General features: G+C 38.6%; 1 protein-coding gene across 1 annotated transcript; it reads left to right on the top strand.

Moving 5' to 3' along the window:
* Positions 1–845: 845 nt before the first annotated feature.
* LOC122587797 lies at positions 846–1352 on the top strand. The gene has a single exon (XM_043759963.1). It carries the CDS (start codon positions 846–848, stop codon positions 1350–1352), a length of 507 nt encoding a protein of 168 aa, XP_043615898.1.
* The last annotated feature ends 272 nt before the right edge of the window (positions 1353–1624 follow it).

The following is a 1624-nucleotide window of genomic DNA, read 5'->3' as shown; positions in this document are numbered from 1 at the left end:
TACACTTTGAAAATTCTCGTTTACAATTGAAACACTTAAGTTGTGAAGTGTTCCCTTTTACGATTGAGAGAATATTGCACAAGTACACCAAGAATATTGCAAAAGTCTGAATATGCAAAGTTATATTGTTGTTGTGCAAAGACCTCTATTTATAGACAAAGTTGGCATTGGGATTTCAACTTTGTCGTATAGATATGGTTGACAGCATTTAAGGAAACTAGATGAGTCAAGATGTTACTTTATCCAATCTGCTTTATGCACTTTTGTACTTTAATCATAGACAAGTGATATTGTCTTGTATAAAGTTGCATAAAGCAAAAAGGTCTTCCTCGTAATCAGTGTAAAGCATTGTAAAGGCTAACTGATTCTCTCCAGTTTCCATCTGAGTATAATGCTAATTGGGCTTCGCTACCATTGTCATTCTCTTTCTTCCACTTGTTGTCTTCGACTTCAACTGGAATGTCTTCAGTTCTGATCAGATCTCAACTGGAGGAAGTCATCAGTTGCATTAACTGTACGCTGCAACTGGACTTCAAAATATTTCTGGACAAATCTTCTTGTCTCCAGATGTAATTGGAAACTGGCCAGTTTAAACCAAAACTGGACCTAACAACCTCAAAGGAGTCTTTGTGGTCAAATGGATCCATACACATAGGTTGAGAGGACAGAGTTTCTGGGTTGTTCCTCTAAGGGGCAACCTTTCATGGAGCTGGCGGAAACTATTACCCATTCGCCCTATGGTTAGGAAATATTTTTGGTATTCACTTGGTAATGGAAGGAAAATTTTAGCTTGGTACGATATTTGGGACGGTTGCTGTCTAATTAGTGACCGGGTTACTTCATGAATGATTCAAGATGCAGGTTTTAATCTGGACACTAAAGTGGTTAGTGTGGTTGAGAATATCAACTGGACTTTTCCATCGGCTTGGGATCTTGCTATCAGTCCTCCTCTTTTACAGGATAATACTCTTGATGTGCTAAAATGGGAAACAAATGATGGAAGGTTAGAAGAGTTTTCTGTTGCTTTGGCTTGGGATGAATTGCGACCTCATGCTCCATTGGTTGCATGGTATCATGTTGTTTGGTATCCGCAATGCATTCCTAAGCACTCGTTTCTTTTATGGCTTGTGATTAAACGTAAATTGAAGACACAAGATATGCTGCGACATTGGGATATTCATCCTTCAAGCTCATCGTCCTTGTTGTGTCCTTTTTGTAATTTTCAACCGGATTCACACTCCTACCTATTTTTTGATTGTGCATACTCATTAAGAGTGTGGAATGAAGCGAACAAGGTTGTTGGTGTATCACAGGATGTAGGTTGGGATGATATAATGAGGAATATGATGTAGAACGCGAAGAAGAATTCTTTTACTAGTGTGGTTTCTAAGCTAGTGTTGGCAGGATCGGTGTATGCGATATGGTGAGACAGGAATTGGTGTTTATTTAACCATATGAAGCGTGATGAGAATCAGTTGGTTGAGTTAATTGTTTCTACAGTTCGACTCAAGTTAATGACTCTTCGGTTCAAGTACAATCAACGAATAGAAGCTGCCATGGCTCATTGGAAGTTGCCTAGATCACTACTTATTCAGACATAGCATGTAACTCTCATATCTAGTTT

The sequence above is a fragment of the Erigeron canadensis genome, chromosome 2, assembly GCF_010389155.1.
Source record: "Erigeron canadensis isolate Cc75 chromosome 2, C_canadensis_v1, whole genome shotgun sequence".
Taxonomy (NCBI): Eukaryota; Viridiplantae; Streptophyta; class Magnoliopsida; order Asterales; family Asteraceae; genus Erigeron; species Erigeron canadensis.
Note: the sequence above shows the minus strand (reverse complement) of the source record. Positions and strands in the feature narration are given on the sequence as shown.